Below are 26394 nucleotides of genomic sequence, written 5' to 3' on the forward strand. Positions count from 1 at the left end.
GTTTGTTTTGTTTTACAAGGTAGGGTCTCTCTATAGCTCAGACTAACCCGGAATTCACTTTGTTGTGTCAGGGTGGCCCTGAATTTATGTTGATCCTCCTACTGTGGTCTCCTGACTGCTTGGATTAAAGGTGTGCACCACCATGCCTGGCCTTTTTTTTTTTTTTTCAAGCATAGAGAAATGAGAAAGAGAGAATGGGCACACCAGGGCCTTTAGACACTGCAAACAAACTCCAGACACATGTGCCACCTTGTGCATCTGGCTTATGTGGGTCCTGGGGAGTTGAACCCGAGTCCTTAAGCTTTGCAGACAAGCACCTTCACTACTAAGTGATCTCTGCAGCCCGCCCCCCCCCTTTTTTTTTTTCGAGGTAGGTTCTCACTCTGGCCCAGGATGACCTGGAATTCACTATGTAGTCTCAGGATGGCCTCGAACTCATGGTGATCCTCCTACCTCTGCATTCCTTTTAATATATATATGTACATATAAAATCTTGCTATGTTGTTCAGGCTGGTCTTGAACTCCTGGTTGAAGGGATCCTCTTGCCAGCCTCCTAGGTAGCTGGAGTACTGGTGTGCACCGTCACAACCAACAACACCCCTGTGATTGTGCAGTCCTCAGTGGGTGCTCTAGGGAGCACTGGGGCTGGGCTGCAGCTCTGGAGTCTTTCCAAGTCAGGCCCCTACCCAGGTTGGAGTGGGCCAGTGAGAGAATGAGCGCTGCTCTGGGGACAGTGCTGGAGTAGGACTTAGTGCCACACCCCGGGCAGGAGCTCCTCATCCTAACTGTGGGCCTCGTGGGGGTCCAGGGCACAGCACACCCAACAGTTATCTTGTCCCAGCTGTTGATGGGGTGTTTGGGGGGGGGGCTAACGTGTCCATGGGGGCTTGTGGGTTCCTGCACGTGTCTTTTGTTGGCCATGAGCCTTGTTTCCAAGGGACACACGCACGAGAGTGAACGTGCACATGAATGAGTCTCAGAGGATTCCTCTGGAGAACTTCCCAAACTGGCGGCTTCGTTTTACAATTCTGCCGCGTGTGGCCGCTCAGACTTCAGTCTTCAACCCACCGTTATTTCCTGAGCCTTTATCTTAGCCACCACGCCTGGATATGCGTGGCCCAGATGGGGAGCCACTGCATTCTGGTAGGTGGGGGGAGGTGAGATCTGGGGAGCCCTGGGGCGGCCCTCTGACTATATCTGATGTCTAATCCCATGATCCTCTTCCAAGCCAAATCCTGGCCGACACATGATCACGTTGTCGGGTAGAAACACACCTCTCACAAGTGTGACTGGGCTCGTCCAGGTCCTCTGTGTGAAGGGAGGGAGTGGGTGCCGCCTCTAAGGCCGGGCTTGGGAGGAGTCTGTGCTGTGGAGACTCACGCTGCCCACCGCCAGTTGTCCCAAGAGGCTACCTCTCGACAGCTCCTTCGGTCTTCACAGCAGCCCCCTAGGGGAACAAGAGAACACACCAGCATTCACAGGACAGAAAGGGAAACTGAGGCCAGCCGCTCATGCCAAGGTACACAGTGAGTCACTGAAAAAGCAGGCCTCAGACCAAGCAGCGGGTTCCAGGCTGTGCTGGGGAGGTACCTGTGGCTTCCTGTGACTGGCTTACCTGCTTCCTTAGGTCTAGCTCTGCCCACTTCTCCAGAACCCGCTCCTTTTTGTTCTGTGGCGCCCCCGCCCCTTGCCTATCCATCTCTTGCCCTTCCCAGCCCGTGGCTAGACATTAGATCAGAGTGTCTCTACTCTTTAGGCATGCATTGTGGGATTTCTTTGTTGTCATTTTGTTTTGTTTTATTTTTCGAGGTAGGGTCTCACTCTAGCTCAGGCTGACCTGGAATTCACTCTGTAGTCTCAGAGTGGCCTTGAACTCATGGCAATCCTCCTACCTCTGCCTCCCTAGGACTGGGATTAAAGGTGTGCACCACCATGCCTGGCTTTAAAATTTTTATTTGTTTATTTATTGTTTATTTGCAAGCAGAGAGTAAGAAAAAGAGGGAGAGACATACCAGGGCCTCCTGCTGCTGCTGAGGAACTCCAGATACATGCACCACTTTGTGCATGTAACCTTACATGGGTACTGGGGATTTGAACCCAGGAGGTCAGACTTTGCAAGTAATCACCTTTAAAAAAAAATGAAATGGGCTGGAGCAATGGCTTAATGGTTAAGGTACTTGCCTGCAAAGCCAAAGGACCTAAGGCCCACGTAAGCCAGATGCACAAGATGGCGCATGCATCTGGAGTTTGTTTGCAGTAGCTGGAGGCCCTGATGTGACCATTCTCTCTCTGCCTCTTTCTTTCTCTCTCTCAAATAAATAAATAAAAATAAAAATATTTAAAAATTATTTATTAAACAAAAAAAGTTATTGATTTGCAAGTAGAGAGGGAAAGATAGAAGAGAGACAGAGAAAATGGGCATGCCAGGACTGCCAGTGCTGAAAACAAACTCCAGATGTTTGCACTACTGTGCATCTGGCTTTATGTGGGCACTGGAGAATTGAACTGAGATCGTTAGCCTTTACAGCCAAGCGCCTTAACTGCTGAGCCACCTCTCCAGCGATTTGTGTGTGTGTGTGTGTGTGTGTGTGTGTGTGTGTGTGTGTGTATGGTAGAGAGAGAAGGAGAGAAAGAGAGGAAATGGGTGTGCCAGGGCCTCTAGCCATTGCAATAAATTCCAGACATATGCACCGCCTTGCGCATCTGCCTTATGTGGATACTGGAGAATTGAGCCTGGTTCCTCAGGCTTCTCAGGCAAGTGCCTTAACAGCTAAGACATCTCTCCAATCTTTTCTTTCTTTCTTTTAAATATATTTTATTTATTTATTTGAAAGAGAGAAAGAGGCAGGGGAGGGTGGAGAGAAAATGGGAACGCCAGGGCCTGCAGCCACTGCAAAGGAACTCCAGATGTGTGCACCCCTTGTGCATCTGGCTTATGTGGGTCCTGGATAGTCGAACTGGGATTCTTTGGCTTTGCTCCAGCCTCTTTCTCTTTTTTTCAAGGTAGGGTCTGGTTGTAGCCCAGGCTAACCTGGAATTCACTATGTAGTCTCAGGGTGGCCTCGAACTCATGGCGATCCTCCTACCTCTGCCTCCTGTGTGCTGGGATTAAAGGCGTGTGCCACCATGCCCGGCTAACTCCTTTCAGCCCAGGCAGGCCTGTTCCATGCGGCCCCTTTCTCAGCGTGTGTTTCTGAACAGGAGGGCTGGCTGTTGACATCAGCACTTACTTCCACAGTGGAATCCAACATCTCCACGGCCCTTCCTCCCTATCCCCTTGTAGGGCAAACTCTTATTCAGAAGCAGATGTAGGGTGGGCTGGCGAGGAGATAGGAAGTAGCTCATTTGCAGATGTGCTTGCCTTGCACGTGTGAGGACCTGAGTTTGACCCCCCAGAACAATTCTGGACATAGTGGTACACTCCTGTAATGCCAGTGCTGAAGAGGTGGAGGCTGATCCCTGGTCTCACTGTCCAGGCAGTCTATCAGTCTATCCTGACTGGTGAACTGCAGACCAGCGAGGAGAGGCCCTGTCTCAAAGGAGGTTGATGGGCTTCTAAGGATGATGCCTGACATCACTCGCTGGCCTACACACACACACACACACACACACACACACACACACACACACGTGCACTGAAAAGAAAAGAAGTAGATACGTAGCTCATAGGCCAGTGCACTGGACTGGCAGGTCAACGATCCTCCAGCCCGCTCTCCTGCAGCGCAGGACAGTCCTGAGGGGGCCTGGGCTCTGGCTGGGCTCCTGCTCCATTTACCCCACGGTGACGGCTAATGCTGTTTTATCAGAGCTCAATCATCTCTCTAAATATAGCACATGGCTTTAAAGGCTGGCTGCATCCCTAAGTGTGATTTTTGCACTATTTGAAGCCACTTTTTTTTTTTTTTTTAAGGAAATACAGCCCTTTCCTTTCACACAGGTGGAATTGCCTTTAGAATCTGACATGTAGGGCTGGCGGTGGAGGCGCACACCTTTAGTCCAGCGCTCGGGAGGCAGAGGTGGGAGGATCCCTGTGAGTTCGATGCTACCCTGAGACAACATAGTGAACTCCAGGTAAACCTGGGCTAGAAAAAGATCCTACCTTGAAAAAAAAAAAAAACAAACCACAAAACAAAACAAAAAGAGAATAAAATGATGTGTAGCAACTCACCTTTGTGGTACAATCAAGTCTCTGGCATTGGACATGCTCACACCGTGTGTGTGTTCACGTGGGTAGATGTGTTTCAGTGTGTGAGCGCAGGTGTGTGCATGTCATGCCTGTGGCGGTGAGCGGACAGCTTTCCAGTGTGTTCTCAAGTCCACCTCATCTGAGGCAAGCTTTCCCTCCTCCCTCCGCAGGGCTCACGAGAGCTTCCTGGAAAGTCTCCTGTCTCTGCCCCCCGCCTGGCTTTCAGGAGAGCTGGGCTTTCTGAAGCCCACGTGGCTCCTGGCCTTTTCCGTCTGGCCTGAAGACCGAGCTGGGTATGCTTGAGCCGCCAGCAAGCCGCGCCCAGAGGCGTCTTCCAGCTCTCCTGCCTTCACTGTTTAATCACTCTTGCATTTAACTTCACTTCAGAATGTCCTGCAACCTTCTTTTTTTCTTGCTTTTTCTAGGCAGGGTCTCACTCTAGCTCAGGCTGATCTGGAATTCACTGTTGTCTCAGGGTGGCTTCAAACTCATGGCAATCTTCCTACCTCTGCCTCCCAAGTGCTGGGATTAAAGTCATGCGCCATATTGCCTGCCTCCCTGAAATCTTTTTATAAACATTTTTTATTGAACTTCCATAATTATAGACAACAAACCATGATAACTCCCTCTCCTCCCCCACTTTCCCCTTCACAAGTCCACTCTCCATTATATCCCCTCCCTCTCTCAATCACTCTGTCTTTTTACCTTGATGTCATCATCTTTTCCCCCTATTATGCGGGTCTTGTGAACATAGTACCATGCGCTGTGAGCTCACGGATATCGAGGACAATTTGTGTCTGGAGGAGTGCGTTGTAAGGAGTCCTACCCTTCCTTTGGCTCTTACATTCTTTCCGCCACCTCTTCTGCAATGGACCCTGAGCCTTGGACGGTGTGATAGTGATGTCTCAGTGCTGAGCACTCCTCTGTCACTTCTTCTTAGTGCTGTGGTGCCTTTTGGGTTATTCCAATGGTCACTGCCATCTGAAAAGAAAAGCTTCTGTAACCAAAAGCGAGAGTGTCATTAATATATGGGTATGAATGTGATGAAAAGTGCTTATAGGGCAGTTTGATGACCATAACATATGCATTTAGCTAGATGCCAGCAGGTGTTACACTTCTAGAGTTCATGACTTCCCCTGCCACAGACTTTTGATAAGGTTTTCAGTGCTGGCATGTATTCCTTCCCATGGAGTGGGCCTCCAGTCCAATTAGTGAGTGCTTGGTTGCCCCCATAACAGACATCCACTATTGCATCTGTTGGCTCATTTGGCTTGGCTGGCCAAACTTAAGTCCATTGTTGTTTATATCCACTGGTGATTTCTCTCTATCCTGTAGGGTGTATGCAGCATGGCTTTTTCCAGCTTTCTGTCAGCTGGTCCACAGGGAGGAGGTTTTCAGCTCAGCTCCAGCTTGATTTCTCAGTGACCCTGCAGCCCAAGCATGTGGAATCTTCAGTAATAGGGTCTTACCAATCCATCTCTGGTGAAAAGCCAACTATCTTGGCAATGGATATAATGTTTTGGGGCATCAGGGGCCTCCCTAGAAGGTACCCTATCCGTGGTACCAAAATTTTTCTAGTAACAGTCTATGGCTCTGGGTATGCCATTATCCAGAAAAGTAGGTTTCCATATGGTTTATTCATAACAGCTTAAATTTTGATTAACCCTGCCCCACCCTTCTTTTACTTAGTTTTTTCCCCTGATCCTCCCATCTCTGCCTCCCAAGTGCTGGAATTAAAGGTGTGCACCACCATGCCTGGCTAACTTTTTAAAATTTATTAGAGAGAGAGAGGAAGAAACAGGGAGAGAAAAGGGGCACCAGGGTCTTCAGCTGCTGCAAACAAACTCTAGACACATGTACCATCTTGTGCATCTGGCTTATGTGGGTCCTGGGGAATTGAACCTAGGTCCTTTGGCTTTGCAAGTAAACACCTTAACAGTTAAGTCATCCCTCCAGTCCTTCAGTCCTTTTTTTTTTTTTTTTTTTGAGGTAGGGTTTCATTCTAGCCCAGGCTGACCTAGAATTCACTATGTAGTCTCATGGCCTTGAACTCACAGCGATCCTCCTACCTCTGCCTCCCAAGTGCTGGGATTAAAGGTGTGTGCCACCATGCTGGGATCCAGCCCAGTTTTTGTGCTTTGCTACCTTCCTGCATAATCCCTGAACATTCGGTGATGTGAAAATGCTGACACTGTCCACTTAGCAGCCATAGCTGTTTGTGGCCACTGAGCCCATGACATATGTCTAACGAAAACCACAGAATTGATTTTCTTTCATAATTAGATATTAGTATTATTCTTGTTTACAATTATGAAAGTTGTCAATAAAAATATTTAAAAACAAAAAATTATTAGTAGTATTCAGTTTTCTTTTGTTGTTGTTTTGAGGTAGAGGTTTGCTGTAGCCCATGGGCACCTGTGCCATGCGTATGTGTTGAGATCAGAGGATGACTGCAAGGTTTCTAGACTTCACCTTCTCTCAGACAGGGTCTCTGGCTGCTGCCAAGGAACTACCAGATTACAAACAAATGTCAGGCTAACTTGCTGCGCCCCCCATGGTTGTAGGACAGTGGGATCTCAGCGGCACGCACCGCTTTGCCTCCAGCTCTAACATGAATGCTGGAGAATTGAACGTTGTCCAGCAGGCTTTGCAAGCAGCACCTTTAGCTGCTGAGTCATCTCCCCAGCCCAGAATTGATTTTTTTGAGGGGGGGGATGGTGACGCTTGGAATTGGATTTCCAGCTTATTTTACTGTAATTAATTTGGCTAGTCATATGACACTCACGGTTTCCATCCTGGACAAGGCAACATGTTCCCATTGGCATGTAGTGCTGTGCTGGCCCATGGTGGGTCTCTAACACACATGTTTACAGAATCTGAGAAGCAGAGAGAAGGAGCCAGAGCTTAAAACATATTCAGAGAAGCAGTGACTTCCTAAAGTTGGTCCACAGCACCCTTGAGGCCTGCTCTCCAGTCTCTCAGTGAGACCTCCTGGGTCCTTCCATTGCTCAAGGGCGTTTTCTCTGGAGAGTGGATCCCAGATGACAATTTCTCAGCATTTAAAAAGTGCCCTGGGGCTGGAGAGATGGCTTAGCAGTTAAGGCACTTGCCTGCAAAGACAAAGGACTCAGGTTCGATTCCCCAGGACCCACATAAGCCAGGTGCACGAGGTGGCACATGCGTCTGGAGTTTGTTTGCAGTGTCTAGAGTCCCTAGTGTGCCCATTCTCTCTCTGTCTCTTTCAAATAAATAAATAAATGAAAATAAAATATTAAGAAAAAAATTTTTTAAATGCCCTTCCGCTTTTTTCTGGTCGCCATGATGTCTGAAGAGCAATCACTGTGGTCTGTTTTCTCTTTGAACAGGGTGTCTTTTTCCTCTCTGTGTCATCTTTGGTTTTCAGAAGTCTATGATGGGCCTTACAGAGAATTTCTTGATTTTTTTTGTTATTTTATTTATTTACTTTTGAGGTACGGTCTTGCTCTAGCTCAGGCTGACCTGGAATTCATTATATAGTCTCAGGGTGGACTTGAACTCACAGTGATCCTCCTACTTCTGCCTCCCAAGTGCTGGGATTAAAGGCGTGTGCCACCAAGCCCGGCTGGCTGATTTTCTTGGGTTTTTACCGGTTTGGTGTTCACTTACTTATTAAACCCACTGTTTGTCTTTTTTTATTTTTATTTTTTGGAGGTAGGGTCTCACTCTGGCCCAGGCTGACCTGGAATTTACTATGTAGTCTCAGAGTGGCCTCAAACTCATGGCTATTCTCCTGCCTGTGCCTCCTGAGTGCTGGGGTTAAAGGCATGTGCCACCACGCCCAGCCACTGTTTGTCTTTTACCAACTTTAGGAAGTCACTGCTTCTTTAGACATGTTTTAAGCTCTGGCTCTGTCTCCCTCCTTCTTAGATTCTGAAAACATGTGTGTTAGAGTCCTTTGTCAGAGTTTCACAAGCTCCTGAGACTTCATTCCCCTCCTCCATCCATTTTCTGTTCTTCAGTCTAAATAATTTCTGAGATCTAAATCATTTCTATTGTACTGTCTTCAAGTTCACTGAGATTGAATTGAGCTCTTTTAATGAGCTCAAAATATGCCAATGGTTGGGGCTGGAGATATAGCTTAGTGGTTAAGCACTTGCCTGTAAAGCCTAAGGACCCTGGTTCAAGGCTTGGTTCCCCGGGACCCACATTAGCCAGATGCACAAGGGGGCGCACGCATCTGGAGTTCGTTTGCAGTGGCTGGAGGCCCTGGCATGCCCATTCTCCCTCTCTCTATCTGCCTCTTTCTATCTCTCTCAAATAAATAAACAAAAATAACAAAAAAGTTAAATAAATAAATAAAAAATATGCCAGTGGTTTCTCTTTACACCTAGAATAAGTTTAGGGGTCTAGCTGGCTGTGGGGGCACACACCTTTTATCCCATCACTGAGGAATCTGGGGGAGGAGGATCGCTGTAAATTCGAGGCCAGCCCAGGCTGCAGAGTGAGTTCCAAGTGGGCCTGGAATAGAGTGAAATCCTGCCTAAAATAAAAAAGCAAGCCGGGCATGGTGTCGCATGCCTTTAATCCCAGCACTTGGGAGGGAGAGGCAGGAGGATCACTGTGAGTTCGAGGACACCCTGAGACTACATAGCGAATTCCTGGTCAGCCTGGACCAGAATGACACTGTGCCTCGAAAAACAAAAACAAAAACAAACAAACAACAAAAAAAAAAAAATCAGAGCCCTTAGCATGGCCTACAAGGCCCTATAGGACGCAGCCTCTGCCTCGCTCTCCTTGGTTCTTCTCTGGCTTTCTCCCCTCCATCTGGCTACCTCTTCTTGCCATCTACGTGTCCATCCTCCACCCACCCACCCATCTATTTACCCAGCCAGCCAGCCACCCTCTCACCCACCTTTTGGGGTCCTTCCAGTGGGCCTTCCTTCCTCCCCCTCAAGACACTTGCCTTTCCTGTCCACTCTGCCAGAAACACTCGTCCCACAGATCATCACATGCCACCTTCTCTCCCTTTATTTAGGTCCCTGTTCAAATGTCATTTCTTTGAGGAGAGGCTGTAGCACTGGGGAAGGAGCCCAGTGAGTGGTAGAGCGTCTGCGTAACATGCCCACAGCCCTGGCCTCCCACTCTGTCCCCTTGATCACACGGAACAGCTCTTGAACGTACATCCTTTGCTGTGGGGCTCTCTCTATTTGGCATGAAATGTCCATAGCTGACGGATGTTGTCTGTCTGGTTGGCCGCTGTGTGTCCCATTCCTGTCCCCAGTGTGTGGGTTTTGCAAGGCAAGCTTCTGGGTGGTACGTTCCGTACGCAGCGTCCTAGGATGTTGTAACGTGTAGATTCTGATGTGGGGCGCTGCATTTCTCAGCAGGTCATACCCAACCCGGAGCATGTGTGGAGCCCAGGGCCCCATGCCTGCTGTACCCCCACTCTTGCACCTGGGTCTCCACCCACAAGACCTTACCTCCTCTGAGCCTTGGCTTCCTTAGCTAGAAGATGGCTCACTGGGAAAATAAGTGGGTAAAATGCAAATTCCTGTGCCCACCGCCTTGAGTCAGCAGGTGCTCGTTGCTGGACACGTGGCCCCTGGACTCTTCCTCTTCTTCTGGGTCCCCAGGGACCGTGTGTTCAGCCTCCCCCACAAACCCTCCATGGGGCCTCATCCGATTTATCTCTGCCAAGATGGCCAGGGGTTGGGGAGGAAGATTCTGGCATTTTGACAGTCACAAGAGCACTATGCAAATGAGATGCAAAGCGGCAACTAATGAGTCCTGATTGCCTTTGCCCTGGTGCTGGAGAACACGTGGGTACTGTGATGCTGTGGGTGCGGGGCAGTGAACACTTTGGGGGCTGGGCAAGTAGGCAGGGTGAAGGTAGCAGGAAAAGAGGTTGGCATCTTGGAGTGGAAGGGCATGTGGGCAGGTGCTCTGTGGCCTGGGCAAGACAGGCAGGAGCAGGGACTGAGGCCAGCCGTGGCGGAACTGTGGGGAGCTGCAGATGGCTGGGTAGCTGGGGGTCTTCGCAGCAGTAGGGGGGCTGGTGTGGCTGAGAGTGAGAGCGGGAAGTGAACACTGGGGAGAGAGGGCAACAGGAGTGCTCAGATCCTTCTACAAGGTCCGCCTAGATCCCAAGTGTGGGAGGGCGATTGATACTCAGGGGTCTGCCAGGCAGCAGCTGGCTGGGGAAGGCTGTGGAGGAGCAGGGTGGGGATAGCTGCCCTCAGCAACCCTGGGCACAGTCTGCTCTTTATGGGAAAGATGACCCAGGCCTAGAACCAGCAGGTGGGCAGGGGCCTCTGCTGACAGCATCCAGAAACTCAATCCCCCCTCCTGCCTCTTCAGGAAACATCTGCTCTGGGGTACTTGGCACATCCACCTTCTAGGCCTGGGGACAGCTGATGGCAGACATCATCCAAGGTTGGAAGTCACCCCTAAGGTCATCTGGGGGCCTCATATGCACCACTTGACCGACACTTCCAGCATAAACGACCCCAACCTGCCTTTGTCCAAACATGGGAATTGAACTTGGCTGTGAAACTTAAAGAAACGGGGAGCTGCCACCATGCTCCCCAGCTGTGTCTTCCATGCTGAAGTCACACGGAGCACCAAGATTGACAGGTGGATGGTTCAAACCCCAGCCCGGCCCTTCCCTCACTTTGTCGCTCTGGGAGAACGGCTCAGGCTCTTAGCCTGTTTCCTAGTGGGTCCGGTGGCCTTCTCACTGGGCTGCTGTGACAGCTCAAGTCACTGAGACTCAGAATGCTTTTTTTTTTTTTTCAGTTTTATTTTATTTTATTTATTTGAAACAGAGAGAGAGAGAGGCAGAGAAAAAAAATGGGTGCACCAGGGCCTCCAGCCACTACAGTTGAATTCCAGACACATGCGCCCCCTTGTGGTTCTGGCTTACGTGGGTCCTGGGGAATCGAACCTGGGTCCTTAGGGTTCTCAGGCAAACACCTTAACCACTAAACCATCTCTCCAGCCTCTCAGCTGGTTTTCTAAACCCACTGTCCACCTCTCACAGGCAAGGGGCTTTGGCTTCCTATCACTGTACTGTACCTCAGGGTCTAGAATGCTCCCTATTGAGTGGAAGGCACTTCTTTCCAAAAGATTGTCCCCCTGCTTGCTTGCTTGCTTGCTTGCTTTCTTTATTTATATTTATTTGTTTGTTTATTTGTTTTTGAGGTAGGGTCTTACTCTAGCCCAGGCTGACCTGGAACTCACTATGTAGTCACAGGGTAGCCTCGAACTCACAGCAGTCTTCCTAACTCTGCCTCCCGAGGGCTGGGATTAAAGGTGTGCACTACCACGCTCGGCTCCCCCTGCACTTTTATATTTCAAATATTTTTTATTTATTTATTTGCAAGTAGAGAGAAAAAAGCGAGAGGAGAGAATAAGAATGGTCACACCAGGGCCTCCGGCAACTGCAGGGGAACATCGGATGCATGTGCTACTTTGTGCATCTGGCTTTAACGTGGGTCCTGGGGAATCAAATCCAGGAGATCGGGCTTTGCAGGCAAGCATCTTAACTTCTAAACCTTCTCTCCAGCCCCTCCTCCTGCTTTTTGGACATCTCCAGCATTGTAGATCCCCTTACAGCCTCAGGCTGGCTTAGTTGAACTGGCAGCAATCCGAGTGAGAGGGTCTGCGCCATGATGAGCGTAGAGTAAGGGCGCAGGCTTGGGCTGGGGGGGTTGGCTCAGCGGATAAAGCACGTGATGACCACAGAACGTGTGCCTGCGTTCAGAACCCCAGACCCCAGAAGCCATGTAAAGTGGACACGGTAGTGCCACTGTCTGTAACTCCAGTGTGCCCATGTTGAGATGGGATGTGGAGACAGGAGGATCTCCCAAAAGGGAGCTCCAAGGCCTGCTGGTCAGGCAGGCCTAGCGTTAAACAGTGTGATGCTCTGCTCCAAGCTGAGGGGAGGTCAGGGACCAACACCATGTTGTCCTCTGACCGCCACAGGAACGCCGTGGCGCTTAAATGTAAACGTGTGCACACACATACGTACACTGAGACGTGGGGGGTGTGGGAGGAGGTCGGGTGATTAGATGAGACCCTGAGTCCAAGCCCCAGTATTGCAAAAGGGAGCAGGGCGTGGTAGCACACGCCTTTAATCCCAGGCAGAGGTAGGAGGATTGCATGAGTTTGAGGCCATCCTGAGAAAGCAGAGTGAATTCCGGGTCAGCCTGGGTTAGAGTGAGACCCTACCTTGGAAAACAAACAAACAAAAAAGAGGAGGTTTTTGCTTAGTTTTTGTTGAGTTGCTGGTCCTCCCCATCATATCTGTCCTCCCTGTGGGTTCGGGGTAGTTCCTGGTGGTGTGGGGGCTACAGTGACCTTTGCCTGAGGCCCCAAAATGTCTGGGCTGAGGACAGTAGGCCATACTGTATATGCTGGGGCTTGATACCTCTCTCTGGTCTCCTACCATTCGCTTCAGTGGTTGGTCACAGGGCTGTCTGGAGCCTGGAATCCCCTCGCGGAAGGAGGGGCTGTTGACCACCTTGTCATTGCCGCAAGTGCCAGGACTGGCCAGAAATGGGCTGAGTCTCAGGGGGAGGTGCTGAGGCAAGATCCAGTCTCCTGCCTCCACCCCTCTGCTTCTTCGTCAGCTGCACAGTGGACATGCTGCCCTGGGCAGATTAGTGATTGATTCGTGGGGGTGGAGCAGACGGTCAAATCCTCTCGGGGAAGGGGCTCGTGACTCAGGCCCAGGGTGGGACACTTGACGCTGGTCATGGACGGCAGCCTCACGTGAGCGGCTGGCTTGTGTGTCGCGTGTCGTGCGTCTGCGAGTACACGCGCATGTGTCTCGGAGTTGTGATGTCATCTGTGTGTTCCATGCCATGGGGAGGTAGACGCATAGGCCTGTGGAAATCCATGTGTATATGTGGAGGTGGAGTTTGTATGGGTATGTGTGTGTGCACATATGTGTGACATACGTGGGTGCCCAGGTCAGACATGAGCAGTGTAGCCTGGAGATGAACCCAGAGAAGCCTTAGAGCTGCAATCACAGGCCTGGGAGTCAGCAGCCGGTGGGGACGCCTTTCGGCCTGAGGGCCCTCAGATCCAAAGTGGGGCAAGTAACTGTTGCCTCTTGTCTGACTCTTGACTGAGTGAGAGGCGGGAGGCCACCCAGGTCTCATGGGCCCGTACGTGTGTGTTGGGAGGAGGGGTTATGCCAGATGTCCAGAGTAGCCTGGATAGGGGTGGGGGTCATGCTTACTTCCCTGTGCTCATGGCCTGCTCCTGACAGGTGGGAGGTGGGGGACCCCAGCACTCAGCACTTGGGAAGGGAAGGCAGGAAGATCAGGAGTTCAACGTCATCCTTGGCTATATAAGCAAGTTTGAAGCCAACCTGGGCTGTGATCCTGTCTCAAAAAAAAAAAAAAAAAATCTGTAATGGGCTGGAGCTCAGCCGTTAAGGCGCTTGCCTGCAAAGCCAAAGGATCCAGGTTCGATTCCCCAGGACCCACATAAGCCAGATGCACAAGGTGGCACATGCATCTGGCGTTCATTTGCAGTGGCTGGAGGCCCCGGTGTGCGCATTCTCTCTTTCTCTCTCTCTATCTCTCGGATAAATAACTAAATCATTAAAAATCTGTAAAATGGGTCTGAAATCCCCTGGCACTACTCCACTGTGGGTGAGCACCTTAAAGTCGGCCTGGTTGGGGTGGAGTGAGGTTGGGAGGGGGGAAACATTTCCAAGTAATCAAATGCAAATGAGCGATCATGTATTTTGCAAAGGCGCCTGCCGGGAGGTGTTAAGAACCCGAGGGAATCTGGGGCAGGGCCGGGCACGAGATGGGGAAGTTGGTTTCGCGAAGGAGGAGGAGGAGGAGGAGAGGCTTGGAATGGTGCCCGAGCCCGGCGGCCGGTCTTCGGGGAGGATCCGGGCGCGCAGGTGCATCCGCGCGGCGCGGCGCTGCAGGAGGAGGGCGTCCCCTGCCGTCCGCCGGGCCGGGCTGTCGGCGCGGAGCATTGCCCGGTTGCCATGGAAACGAGCAGAAGGAGGTGGGCGGCTGAGCAGGAGGCGGGCCGGGGGGAGGGAGGCGGCGGCGTGGGGGCGGGGAGCTGTGGCTCCTGCAGTTCTGGTGCCGCCGCCGCCGCCGCCGCCGCCTTCCCCCCGAAGGAGCCCTGGAGGGGACCCCAGAGGAGCGAGCCCCCAGCCCGGCGGGCGCCAGGGGCCCTCCCCGCCCGCCGCCACGGAGCAAAGGGAGGACAGCCGCGCCCTCCGGCCCCGGCCTGGCCCAGCGGGGGCAGTCGGCGCCCACTTGCCTGCAGCTTGGTGCCCAGCCGGGCTCAGGTAGGCTTTCTGGTGGCGGAGGAGAGCGCAGGGGACAGTGGGGAGCCGAGCCACCCCTGCCTTCCAGACAGCGGCACCTGGTAGGGAAAACGTCCCGGGGGCAGAGAGCCAGGGCCACTAACGCTGCCCTCTGAAACCACCGCTGCCCAGTGTCCGCCGTCCTTCTGCCCTCCTGTTGCCCTCCTTCCCCCGGGTGCACCGCTGCCACAGGTGCTGGTGCCACTGTCTGGGGGCTGTGGATCAAGGCGGGCGGGCAGAGAGTCCCCTCACTGTCTCCCTTCCCCAGGCCGGTGCTAGCTACGCAGGGGAGAGACAGGAACCCGGGGGACGGGAGCATGCCCCTCACCCCCCCCACACACACACACACTCAGGGCTCTGCCAAGCCTGGCCATTTGGCACAAACCTCCCACTGGACACCAGAGCCTCTCCATCACCCTGGGTGGTCTCTGGCATTGTGGCTCAATGCTGTTGCTCAGGCAAGAGGCGCCTCCTTTTGCCCCACGCTCTGCCCTTCTCCCTCCGTGTTCTCCCTGTGCATGGGGTGACCCCTCCCCAAACTCCAAGAGGACCCCTGTGCCTAACCACAGACAATTCAGGGTCTCTCTACTGAGGAACAAGAATGCAGACCCGGGTAGGTTTTGGGTGCCTGTGGCCCTCCCTCCCTCCGCTGGCCCTCTGCAGCATTGCTCCTGGGAATAGACTCAGAGCTACTGGGGGAACTCAGCACTGCAGAGGAGCCAGTGCCGCCTGCCCGTCTGCCCGGGAGCTGGTGGGGTGGGGTGCTGGGGAGGAGCTGGGCAGAGGTGTGCTTTGACCAGCCTGGGCTGGAGATCCTGATTCAAAGGGCCTGACTTGGGTCCAACTCCAGTGGGCTCAGACCCTACTTCTTTCCTCACCTGGCTTCTCCACCCAGCACCCCCGCAGCCTGCCTTGGTCCTTTACTTGGGCCCTACAGTGCAAATGTCAGCAGCCCGGAAGGGGGGTCTAGAGATGGGTAGGGCCATGTGCCCGGCAGCAGCCCATGGCTCTGCTGGCTCCTGCAAATGTCAGATACCACAGCTGCGGGTGCGGGCTGGAAGATTCCTACTGCCCGGGTCAAGGGCCTGGAAGATGCGGTGACCAAAGAGGCCAAAGAGGGCCGGCAGCAACGGCGTGAGAGTGCAGATAGGTGCCCACCCTTGGAATCTCATCTCTCCCTCCTCCTGCCTCACGTCCCTCAACTGCTATCTCATTGGTCCCCAGGCCAGGGCATGGTGAGGTCCAGAAGACAGGCTCTTCTAGCAAGTTCCATCTGCTTGACGCCCCAGCCTCAACCTGCACTATTTCTGCCCTGCCTGCTCTAGGCCACCCCTATACACATGTTCTTGTGGGGGGGGTCTGTCTTTGCTCATTCTGTTTCCCCTCCACTTGGGCAGTGGTCCCACCTACACAGGGTGTCCACAGCCCAGAGCACTTGTCTAAAAGCCAGGTTGGGACCCCAGAGGGAGAGGCCCTAGATTCAGAGGCCTGAGCTCCAAAGGGCCTGAACCTTCAGTGCAGGAGTCCCAGGGAAGGAAGCTCTTCATGGCCGCTCAGGTCCCCAGAACTGAGGTCCTGCCCCCGCCCCCCTCCCAGCAGCTCCTCTCCATTCAGGAAACTCAGGTCGCATCTCAGTCTGCTTCATCCCATCCCCTGAAGTCACTATCACTCCCCACTCCTCTCAGTCACATCCCAACCGGACCCAGCCTCTCTCACCCTCCTCACCAATGCCCGTCCCGGCCACTCCGGCCAGCTGGTAGCTCCCTGCGTAGCTGGCCCATTATAGGCCGCTCTTCTGGAAGCCAGGTCACACCCCACCTCTGATCCTGGCAGTGAATCTTCATTTCACTAAAAGAAGTGGTGCACGCCGTTATTCCCAGCACTGGGGAGGCCAAGGTAGGAGGATCACCATGAGTTCGAGGCCACCCTGAGACTACATAGTGAATTCCAGGTCAGTTTGAGCTAGAGTGAGACCCTTGCAGGAAAAATGAAAGAAAGAAAGGAAGGAAGGAAGAGGAAAAGAGGAGAGGAGAGGAGGAAGGAAAGAAAGAGAGAAAAAAAGAAGCCTCCCTCTGGCCTGTGAGACCCAAGTCATGTGCACCCTTAGCCTGATCCCTCCACACTTCCTTGTCACCTCCCCCTGTCCTGTCTGCTCCAGCCACACAATCCCTTGGTCCTGAACCATGAAACCATGCTTCTGCCTGGGAGCCTTGGCATCGGCTGTGCCCCGTGGCTGGGCGCTTGGCAGACCTTTCTCCTTCCTCGCCCCTTCAAGTCTTGGTCACCTCATAATGACCTTCTCTGACCATCCTGCATCACATAAAACCACTCCTAGACCTGCCGTCCCTTAGTCCCCACCCCCATGTTTTTCTTTCTACAGTCCTTGTCACATTCTTTTTTTTTCCCCTTCTTTTTTTGGTTTTTTGAGGTAGGGTCTCACTGTAGCCCAGGCTGTCCTGAAATTAACTATGGAGTCTCAGGGTGGCCTTGAACTCACAACGATCCTCCTACCTCTGCCTCCCGAGTGCTGGGATTAAAGGCGTGCGCCACCACGCCCGGCCTCTTGTCACATTCTGACAGACTTTATCATTTATTTATCTGGGCTCTTGTCTGCCTGGGCCCTTTGGAACTTCACCTCTACAAACTCATGGAGGTCTGCCTTTTCAGCTGCCGTAGCCGGTGTCTGTCCTGTGAAAACCAGGGCTGGGGTGTGTCGAGCCGAGTCTCGCTGTCTCGGGGCCTGGCTGGGATGTCTGTGCTGTATATGGGAGTTGGGGGGCGGGGCTGCGGGTAGCATTTGGTCCCCACCAGGGAAGGTAATGCCTAACCTGGGCAGTGGTCCAGGGGCATGAGATTGGACAGGACACCAGGCAGGGGACCAACTAACTGTAGGCTCTGCGCCTGTTCTGTGGGAGGGACAGCTCTGAGGCTGGGTCGGGGCCCTGCAAGCTGCATCATCATACCACCAAGGCCTCGTTCAGTCACTCTGGGGTCCCGTGCTGTGGAAAAGCACGGTGCACCCCCCGCACGTCTGTTAACCATGCCCACCAATCCTACAGGCTCTGCTCTGCACCCTAGAAGGGTTCTGGACAAACAGACAGACAGACAGGCCCGTGCAGAAGGCACATCACTAGTTGAGAAAGGAGATGAACCCAGAGCGGGGGGTTGGGGGGTGGACAGCTATGCCTCCGGCCAGCCCCCCACTCCTGATCACATCTGTGGGTGCCTCATGTTAGCCCCCCCCCAAAGCCTGCCCCGAGACAAGGATGGTTGTTCCCAGAAACCTGAGACAGGAGGGAAGGGCTGCCACCTGGGGAGATTGGAGTGCTTTGGCTCGGCAGGCCTGCAGGTAGGGGGGGTGAGCACAGGCCCAGGGGCACCTCTGTGCCCGACCGCTGCTGGGAGTGAGGGCCGCGCCTGGGTCCTGCTGGCAGCTCCACACTCGGCCCTTTCTGTCAGCGCATCCCAAGGCCACGTGGAGTGTGCCTCTGTGGGAAGCCGCATCCAGCCTCCCCTCCCCCACTCCCGAGTCCGTGGTCCCTGCACTTGGCACCTGACTGCGGGGCCGCGGGGCTCTGCTTGGAGTGATTTCCCAGAGGAGAAGGACAGAACCTGCCTCTGACCCTTCCCGTTGGCCAGATCCCACTGCGTCTCCCTGGGGTCCTCCAGCTTCCTTGAGGCTGGCTCTGGCCCCTCTCCCACGCCTTGTGTTCCCAACCTTTTGGAATTCATCATTTCTGAAGAGGAACGACTGGGAACTTTTGGGGAGCGGAGATGGAGCTGGTCTCACTGCAGCTCCAGCTGACCTGGAATTCACTATGGAGTCTCAGGGTGGCCTCGAACTCACCATGATCCTCCTACCTCTGCCTCCTCAGTGCTGAGATTAAAGGTGTGCGCCAACACGCCTGGCTACTTATTTATTTTTTAAGTTTTTTTTTTTTTTCAATGTACTTACTTGCAAGCAAACAATGAGAGAGAGAGAATGGGCATGCCAGGGCCTCCAGCCACTGCAAACAAACTCCAGTTACATGCACCATTTTGTGCACCTGGCTTTACATAGGTACTGGGAAATCAAACCTGGGTCATTAAGCTTTGCAGGCAAATGCCTTAACGGCTAAGCCATCTCTCCAGCCCCATCTATTTATTTTTGAAACGGTCTCAAGTAGCCCCATCTGGCCTCACATTGCTCACACTGTAACTGAGGGTGACCTTGACCTTCTCACTCTCCTGCTCCAACTCCCGGAACTGGGGTGACAGTGGTGCCCACACCTGGCTTGGGCCTGGCTTTCGGACACAAGGGAAAAAACAGGAGGAAGCCAAGCCAAGCCTCTTGTGTGTGTGTGTGTGTGTGTGTGTGTGTGTGTGTGTGTGTTGGTTTTTCGAGGTCGGGTCTCACTTTAGCCCAGGCTGTCCTGGAATTCACTATGTAGCCTCAGGGTGTTCTTGAACTCACAGCAATCTTCCTACCTCTGCCTCCCGAGTGCTGGGATTAAAGGCGTGCGCCACCGTGCCTGGCGTGGGCCCATTTTTTCACAGAGGACTGGGGCCCCAGATGAGGCCCAGCAGTCCTGAGGGGTTCTGGAGTGTAAGCAGAGTGGGTGGGTCACCCAGAGAGGTAAGCTCCTGTCTTTTCTGCCAGTGGTGGCCCTGGGACAAGACCTGCCTCTCCCTACTGTGTGTTGACCACCTACTGCTTCCTACCCCTGCTTCCAGAGTAGGGGCTACCAGCACCCTCCCTTCTCAGTTAGGAAACTGAGGCCAGCATCCTGTCAGACTTCTGAGCCCATGCTCCTGGCAGAGTGGGAGGAGGGCCCCATGAGGTCAAGGGCTTGGAAAGCCTTAGAGGGGCTGAGGGACCCTTGGAGAGAAGCAAGGTCTGGGGCGGGTTAGGTGAGTAATGGGAAGGAATTTTGCAGGGTGCGAGCAGACAAATCAGCAGGGGCTCCACAGGAATGGGGGACAGCACCCAATAGCCAACCTGAATCCTTGCTTCATTAGGAGCCCCAGCAGAGGCTGGACAGGGTCTCCGTCTCTCTCTCTCTCTCTTTCTCGTATAAGTGTGTGATTGTGTAATGATGTGGAGACCAGAGGTTGATTTCGAGTGTCCTTCTCAATTTCTCTCCTTTTTTATTTATTTTTAATTTTTTAGAGAGAGTAAGAGGGAGAGAATTGGCGGGCCAGGGCCTCAGCTACTGAAGTCGAACTGCAGATGCTTGTGCCGCCTAGTGGGCATGTGTGACCTTGCGCTTGCCTCAACTATTTAATCTTATAGTTATAAAATACTTTATTTATCTGAGAGAGAAAGAGGCAGATAGGAGAGAGAGAATGGGTGCTCCAGAGCCTCCGGCTGCTGCATACAAACTCCAGAAGCATTTGCCACCTTGTGCATCTAGTTTATGTGGGTCTTTTAGATTCGCAGGCAAATGACTTAACCATCTCTCAGCCCCTTTTTTGTTTTGTTTTGTTTTTTGTTTTTTGAGGTAGGGTCTCACTCTAGTTCAGGCTGACCTGGAATTCACTATGAAGTCTCAGGGTGGCCCCAAACTCACGGTGGTCCTCCTATCTCTGCTTCCTGAGTGCGGGGATTAAAAAGGTGTGTACCACCATGCCTGGCTGAAGCAGCTTTTTTATTTTTGTTTATTTGTAAGCTGGGATTGAAGGCATGCACCACCATGCCCAGCTTCAGCCTACGTATGTATTTGAGCGAGAAACGAAGAGAAAGTATGGGCTTGTACCAGGGCCTCCTGCCGCTGCAAACAAACTCCAGACACATGTACCACTCTACTGGGGAATCACACCCAGGCTGTCAGGCTTTACAAGCAAGTGCCTTTAACCGCTGAGCCATCTCTGCTGCCCCACAGTGGTCTTGTGATCACAATGAGGGACTAGAATGGGCCTGGTGCCTGTGTGGTGAGATGAGAAAGTCCAGCATCCTGTCAGACCTCAGCTACTGGCCATGCGGGACCCCAGAGAGAGACACAGCCCTGCCACACTAAGAAGAACATGGCACTTGGCCAGAGGGAAATCTCTGCCTGCCCCAGGGTGTGGGGCTCACGCCTTGCCTCCCTGTCTGCCTCCTGAGCTTGTCCCTGTGTGGGTCCAGTCTAGGGGCTGAATATAAAGGGCCTAGAGTCAGCTATGGGCTGGGCTCTCCGCCTTAACTAATTCTTTCCTTTTTTGAGGGGGAGGGGGTTTCGAAGTAGGTCTCTAGCTTAGGCTGACCTGGACTCACTCTGTAGTCTCAGGCTGGCCTCCAACTCACACTGATCCTCCTACTTCTGCCTCCAAAGTGCTGGGATGAAAGGAGTACATCACCATGCCTGGCTTTATTTTTTTTCCTTTTTAAAAAATATTTTTGCCAGGTGTGGTGGTGCACACCTTTAACCCCAGTACTTGGGAGGCAGAGGTAGGAAGATCACTTGTGAGTTGGAGGCCAGTCTGAGACTACAGAGTGAGTTCCAGGGCAGCCTGGGCTAGAGTGAGACTCTACCTCAAAGAAAAGGAAGAAAGAAAGAAAAGAAAGATAGAAAGGAAAGGAAAGGAAAGGAAAATAAGGTTGCTCAGTGGTTAAAGTACTTGCTTGCAAAGCCTGATGACCTGGGCTCAATCCCCCAGTACCTACGTAAAGCCAGATGCCTGGAGTTTGTTTGCGGTGGAAGGAGGCCCTAGCAGATCCATGTTCTCTCTCTCATCTCTCTACTTGCAAATCCTCTTTTTTGTTTGTTTTGTTTTTCAAGGTAAGGTCTCACTGCAGCTCAGGCTGACTTGGAATTCACTATGTAGTCTCAGGGTGGCCTCTAACTCACGGTGATCCTCTGCCTCCTGAGTGCTGGATTTTAGGCATGTGCCACAATGCCCGCCTATAAAAATAATTTTTTTTTTTTTTCGAGGTAGGGTCTCACTCTGGCTCAGGCTGACCTGGAATTCACTATGTAGTCTCAGGGTGACCTCGAACTCTCGGCAATCCTCCTACCTCTGCCTCCCGAGTGCTGGGATTAAAGGCATGCGCCACCACGCCCGGCTCTATAAAAATAATTTTTAAGGAAGGAAAAACAGGGCTAGAGAGATGGCTCAGCAGCAAAGGCGTGCTTGCTTGAAAAGCCTAATGACCTGGGTTTGATTCCCCAGTACCCATGTAAAGACAGATGCACAAGGTGGTACATACATCTGAAGCTCTGTTTGCAGTGGCTGGAAGCCCTGGCACTCCCATTTTTTTTCTCTCTCTCCTTGCAATTTTTTTTTTTTAAGGAAAATAGCTGGGTGTGGTGGCACACATCTTTAATCCCAGCACTCGGGGCGGCAGAGGTGGAATTGCTGTGAGTTCGAGGCCAGCCTGAGACTACATAGTGAAGTCCAGGTCAGCCTGGGCTAGAGTGAGACCCGACCTTGAAGAAGAAGAAGAAAAAATAAAGAAAGAAAAAACAATACTGTTCATTCACACAAAGTGACGGGAAAAGAACAGGGGGAAACCAGAGTAAGAAAACGCTGTCCACCTTGCCCGACGCCCCCGTCCCCGCACCCCAGTTTTCCGAAGGTGACCACCATTACCACCTTCCTTTGAGGTTTTCCAGAAATAGTGTCTGTCTGTCCTTTCCCAGCCAGGCCGATCAGCGCCGTGCACGTGTGTGATGTGTCGCTGCAGTGTCATTGCTCGGGTGGGTTTGGAGAGGGGACAGCCCAGTTGCAGGCCTGCCCTGTAATTTACTTAGCCGGCACCCTAGGGACGCGGATTTGGGTCATTTCCAGCCTTTTACATTGACCGGCAGTAAATGAGCATGCTCCCGCTGTGCCGCTGGCGATGTGGTGGATTCCTGGAGATGGTGCTGGCGGCGGGTAGTGTGGCTTATGAAACACACCAGAGTGGATCCCGCGAGCTGTGCCACTCATGTCCCCGCCACTGCGGGAGAGAGGCACGTGGCTGCGGTTCCACCTTCATTCCGTGTGACCTCAGAAGGCAGTATCGGGTTGTTCCCAGGAAAGGGCACCAGGCCCTGGACAAGTGGGGAGGCCACTCTGGGGACAGCAGCATTCTTCACCAAGAATCCTCACTTAAAAAAAAAAAAAAAAAAACAAAAAACAAGCTGGGCGTGGCGCGCGCCTTTAATCCCAACAGTCGGGAGGCAGAGGTAGGAGGATCACAGTGAGGCCACCCTGAGACTCCATAGTGAATTCTAGGTCAGCCTGGGCTGGAGTGAGACCCTATCTCGAAACCCCATCTCCAAAAAAAATAAAAAGAATCCTCACGTGTTGGTGACACCTGTACCGAGCCTGAGGGACAGTGGGTGGTAAGAGACAGGGTCTTCTGGACCCCCAGGGGGGACTGAAGCTTGCAGAGCCAGCCTACTCTCTCTTCCCACCCCCCACCCCAGCGACCTCCCTGGTCAAGGCTTTAGGCCCCAAGGCTGTAGAACAGAGACAAGGAGAGGACCCTGGAGGCTGTGACCATGGCCTTCACTGTCTTTGCAGACAGGCCCCTGGCCCTCTATGTCCCTCCTGTCTCCTGACTACTGAGCTATTCTTTTTTTTTGTTTTTTTTTTCCTGATCTTTCGAGGTAGGGTCTCACTCTAGCCCAGGCTGACCCGGAATTCACTATGTAGTCTCAGGGTGGCCTTGAACTCACGGTGATCCTCCTACCTCTGCTTCCCGAGTGCTGGGATTAAAGGCGTGCGCCACCACACCCGGCTCTGAGCCATTCTTGACGGGGTAGCAGCGAGGCGCGATGGGGGAGGAGAGGCCCCCTGGACCCTGGGGCAGCACATGGCCTAGATTGATCAACTGTGATGCCTGCTGACAGAACCAGGGCAGTTGCAGTGCCCGGACACTGCACAGATCACAGGGTGTGACCCAGGGGCCAGGGAGCCTTATGCCCAGGACACACAGGAGATTCGTAAGCCACTGACGGGGCTGTTGAGGTTGGGCGCCGGGGCAGCTAGAAGAGAGGGGATAGGCTCATAGGGAAATCAGGGTGCAAGAGGAGCCCGCTGCCAGTCCCCGGGGAGCTTGAGTCCTGTTGCACGGGGTTGGGGTGGGGAGCTGCGCACTAGGGGCTGAGACAGGGACGCTGTTTGGGGGCTGTGGGGTACCCGGGAACATCTTTTGGACCTAGTGCAAGGATCCAGCTGGGTCAGGAAGGGCCGTGCTGAGGGGAACACAGCACGGAGAGGAGCCCCACCAGAGGGGCCAGAGTTGGCAAGCCAGCCGGGCCTCACAGGGTCATGGAGTGCGTCTACGACCCACACCCTAAGGGGGAAGGTTTGTGGTAGGGGGTGGGTGGCTTCTGAGAGAGGTACCCCGAAGGAGCTAGGGATGGATCTTGAGGGAGGGGAAGGAGCAGGTGTGGAGGAGAGATGTGGAGGTGCCAACAAGAGTGGTACAGAAGCTGGGTGTGGTGGCACACGCCTGTAATCCGAGCTAGGAAGATGGCCATGAGTTCAAGGCCACCCTGAGACTATGCAGTGACTTCCAGGTCAGCCTGAGCTAGAGTGAGACCCTACTTCAGAACCCCCCCAAAAAAGTGTTACAGTTTGAATCTTGGGGTCACCCTAGGGATGGTGAGCAAGTGCCAGAACAGGAAGCCCCCGACTCCATCCCTTGGCCAGATTCCTTTTTCCCCATGTAGGTGGGGACCCAGGCTTGGCATGGGGCACATTTCATCTCTGTGGCTTTCTCTCCTACCCTCGCAGCCTGTGAGCAGCCCAGCTTGTTAACAGCAGCTCTGTACCTGCCCGTCTGCCCACGGCCGCACCATGTCCGGCTCCTACGATGAGGCTTCCGTAGCTCCAGAGGAGACCACCGACAGCTTCTGGGAGGTGAGGCTTTGGCGCATCCCAGGCCTGGCTGAGTGGAGGCCTGGGTCCCACTGTCCCCCACTTCATAACCTCAACCTTGCTCCTAAGCAAATTCCAAACCCTTGGGCCCCTCTAAAATCCTGCAGTAGCCATGAAGTGGGGTTAGACTATTGCCACTGGGTTTAAAGCCCTCTGCCCCAGAGAGAAGCGATGCTATTTCACCACCAGGGACCAGGCCCCCTCCAACCTTCTCCGCTGGGGGGCCTGACTGGGTTGGTGCCCACAGTTACCCAGCTTTTCCCAGCCACTCCTGCCCTACCCACTGTGTGGTGGGTGGGAGAGGGTGTGGGATATCGAACCAGGGAGGTGGCAGCCCCTGAGAAGTCGAGGGGAGACAATAAGCCAACATTTTCAGGAACATCTGAAAATATTTGAAGCCAGGGGCGAGGTGGGGGGGGGATGGGAGAGAGGAGGTGAGGAGTTGCTATTGACTCCGGAAACCCAAAACGAAAAGTGGCAGACCTAAATTAATAAGTGTTTAATGAGATGTCTACAAAACATAATATTGTGTCAAGAAGCGGCGGCTCGACTCAAGCAAGCTTACATGACTCTATAAATACAATAGATTTAGCTCACAGGAGCAACATGAATAATTCATTCTAGCCCAAGTCCAAATTATATAAAACTCCTTTTTCCGCAATCTGTAGGCTGCCAGGAGATTGTTCGGGGTAGGAGGAGGAGGGTGCGTGGACGCTGTGGGGCCTGACGTGGCACCTGCTGGGCGGCACGCTTGGGCTGGGCTGGGATGCCATGGCCTGGGATGCCATGGGCTGGACGGCAGGCGGGCGGCGCCGGGGTCGCAGGCGGCGCGGACACTCACACCCGCAGCCCGCCGCCAGGTGGGGAACTACAAGCGCACGGTGAAGCGCATCGACGACGGCCACCGCCTGTGCAACGACCTCATGAGCTGCGTGCAGGAGCGCGCCAAGATCGAGAAGGCCTACGCGCAGCAGCTCACCGACTGGGCCAAGCGCTGGCGCCAGCTCATCGAGAAAGGTACCCCGCCCACCCCCCCCACCCCCGCCTCGTGGGCAGCCCTGGCATGTTGTAAGGAGTCCTAACCTTCCTTTGGCTCTTACATTCTTTTTGCCACCTTTTCCGCAATGGACCCTGAGCCTTGGAAGGTGTGATAGAGATATTGCAGTGCTGAGCACTCCTCTGTCACTTCTCAGCACCATGGTGCCTTCTGAGTCATCCCAAGGTCACTGCTGTCTGAAAAGAAGCTTCTCTAACCAAAAGTGAGAGTAGCATTAATATATGGGTATGAACATTAAGACAAGTGCTTCCTGGGCAGTTTGGTGAGCATAGTATATACATTTAGCAGCAGACATTACACCCCTAGAGCTCATGACTACCCCTGTTGGAGGTTTTCAGTATCAGGGATGTGTTCCCTCCCATGGAGCAGGCCTCCAGTCCAATTAGAAAGCAGCTGATTTCCCCCATAACAGGCATGCCACTATTGCACCCATTGGCTCATTTGGCCTGGCTGGATTGCCTTTTATTTTTAAATAATTTAAGCTTGTATAAAAGTCACAGTTGGGATTGGAGAGATGGCTTAGCGGCTAAGGTGCTTGCTTGTGAAGCCTATGGACCCAGGTTTGATTCCCAGTACCTACGTAAGGCAGATGCATAAAGTGGCACATGTGTCTGGAGTTTGTTTGTTTGCAGTGGCTGGAGGCCCTGGTGCCTCTCTCTGTCTCTCAGATCATAATAGAGCTGGGTCCCTCTCACCCAGCTTCACAGTTAATTACTGTTTCACCATGTTTTTTCTCTCCCCCCACCCTTTTCACTTTTTGTTTTCTCTTTTCCTTTGTTTTTTAAAAAACATTTTATTTATTTGTTTATTAATTTGAGAGAGAAAGAGGCAGATAGAGAGAGAATGAGCACACCGGGGTCTCCAGCCACAGCAAATGGCCTCCAGATGCATGTGCCCGGTGCATCTGGCTTATGTGGGTACTGGGGAATCAAACCAGGGTCCTTAGGCTTTGCAGGCAATTGCCTTGAACTTCTGATCCTTCTGCCTCTACCTCCCCAAAAC

At 53.0% G+C, this 26394-nt stretch overlaps 1 protein-coding gene across 3 annotated transcripts in view; it reads left to right on the forward strand.

Annotated features, from left to right (window-relative positions):
• Positions 1 to 26394, forward strand: part of Pacsin1 (protein kinase C and casein kinase substrate in neurons 1) — a 63003-nt gene that overhangs the window by 27116 nt on the left and 9493 nt on the right. For 2 of the 3 annotated variants that reach the window (XM_045157368.1, XR_006638575.1), the window contains exons 1-3: positions 14393 to 14489; positions 24192 to 24317; positions 25196 to 25352. In XM_045157368.1, coding sequence (XP_045013303.1) covers positions 24255 to 24317; positions 25196 to 25352 — 220 coding nt within the window. In that variant the 5' untranslated portion in view covers positions 14393 to 14489; positions 24192 to 24254. Of the gene's footprint in view, positions 1 to 14392; positions 14490 to 24191; positions 24318 to 25195; positions 25353 to 26394 lie in introns of those variants that run through there. The other variant, XM_045157369.1, reaches the window with a different exon arrangement.

Source organism: Jaculus jaculus, chromosome 8 (assembly GCF_020740685.1).
Source record: "Jaculus jaculus isolate mJacJac1 chromosome 8, mJacJac1.mat.Y.cur, whole genome shotgun sequence".
Classification (NCBI taxonomy): Eukaryota; Metazoa; Chordata; class Mammalia; order Rodentia; family Dipodidae; genus Jaculus; species Jaculus jaculus.